General features: G+C 63.6%; 1 protein-coding gene across 1 annotated transcript in view; it reads left to right on the plus strand.

Annotated features, from left to right (window-relative positions):
- The window catches only part of LOC113960852 (ryanodine receptor 1-like), a gene marked incomplete at its 5' end in the record, with an annotated part of 3,235 nt that extends 2,947 nt beyond the window's left edge, over nt 1-288 (plus strand). Inside the window, 1 exon segment of the mRNA XM_027670686.1 lies at nt 188-288. Coding sequence (XP_027526487.1) covers nt 188-288 — 101 coding nt within the window.
- Nucleotides 289-579: the final 291 nt, after the last annotated feature.

A 579-nucleotide genomic window follows, 5' to 3' on the forward strand; every position in this document is an offset into this window, starting at 1 on the left:
CAAAAAATCCCCTCTCACCCCAATAAATTGTTCCTGACCCCAATAACCTCCCTGACCCCAATAAACCCCCTGACTCCAATAAATCCTCCCTGACCCCAGTAACCCTCCCCACCCCAATAAACCCCTCATGACCCCAATACCCCCTCTGACCCCAATAACCCCCTCTGACCCCAATAATGTCCCTCAGGGGGGGTCCCCAAGGCCGTGGGGTCCCCCCACCGTCGTGCCCTGTCTGGGGGGGACGTGGTGAGCTGCTGCCTGGATTTGGGGGTCCCTCCGTCCCCCTGACCCCAATAACCCCAATAACCCCCCCATGACCCCAATAACCCCAATAACTCCCCCCCCCGACCCCACTAACCCTCTGTGTGCCCCTCAGGGGGGGTCCCCAAGGCCGTGGGGTCCCCCCACCGCCGTGCCCTGTCTGGGGGGGACGTGGTGAGCTGCTGCCTGGATTTAGGGGTCCCTCCATCCCCCTGATCCCAATAACTCCTCCATGACCCCAATAACCCCTCTGACCCCTCTCTGTGCCCCCCAGGGGGGGTCCCCAAGGCCGTGGGGTCCCCCCACCGCCGTGCCCTG

Source organism: Neopelma chrysocephalum, unplaced genomic scaffold (genome assembly GCF_003984885.1).
Source record: "Neopelma chrysocephalum unplaced genomic scaffold, ASM398488v2 Primary Assembly neopelma1_96922, whole genome shotgun sequence".
Taxonomy (NCBI): Eukaryota; Metazoa; Chordata; class Aves; order Passeriformes; family Pipridae; genus Neopelma; species Neopelma chrysocephalum.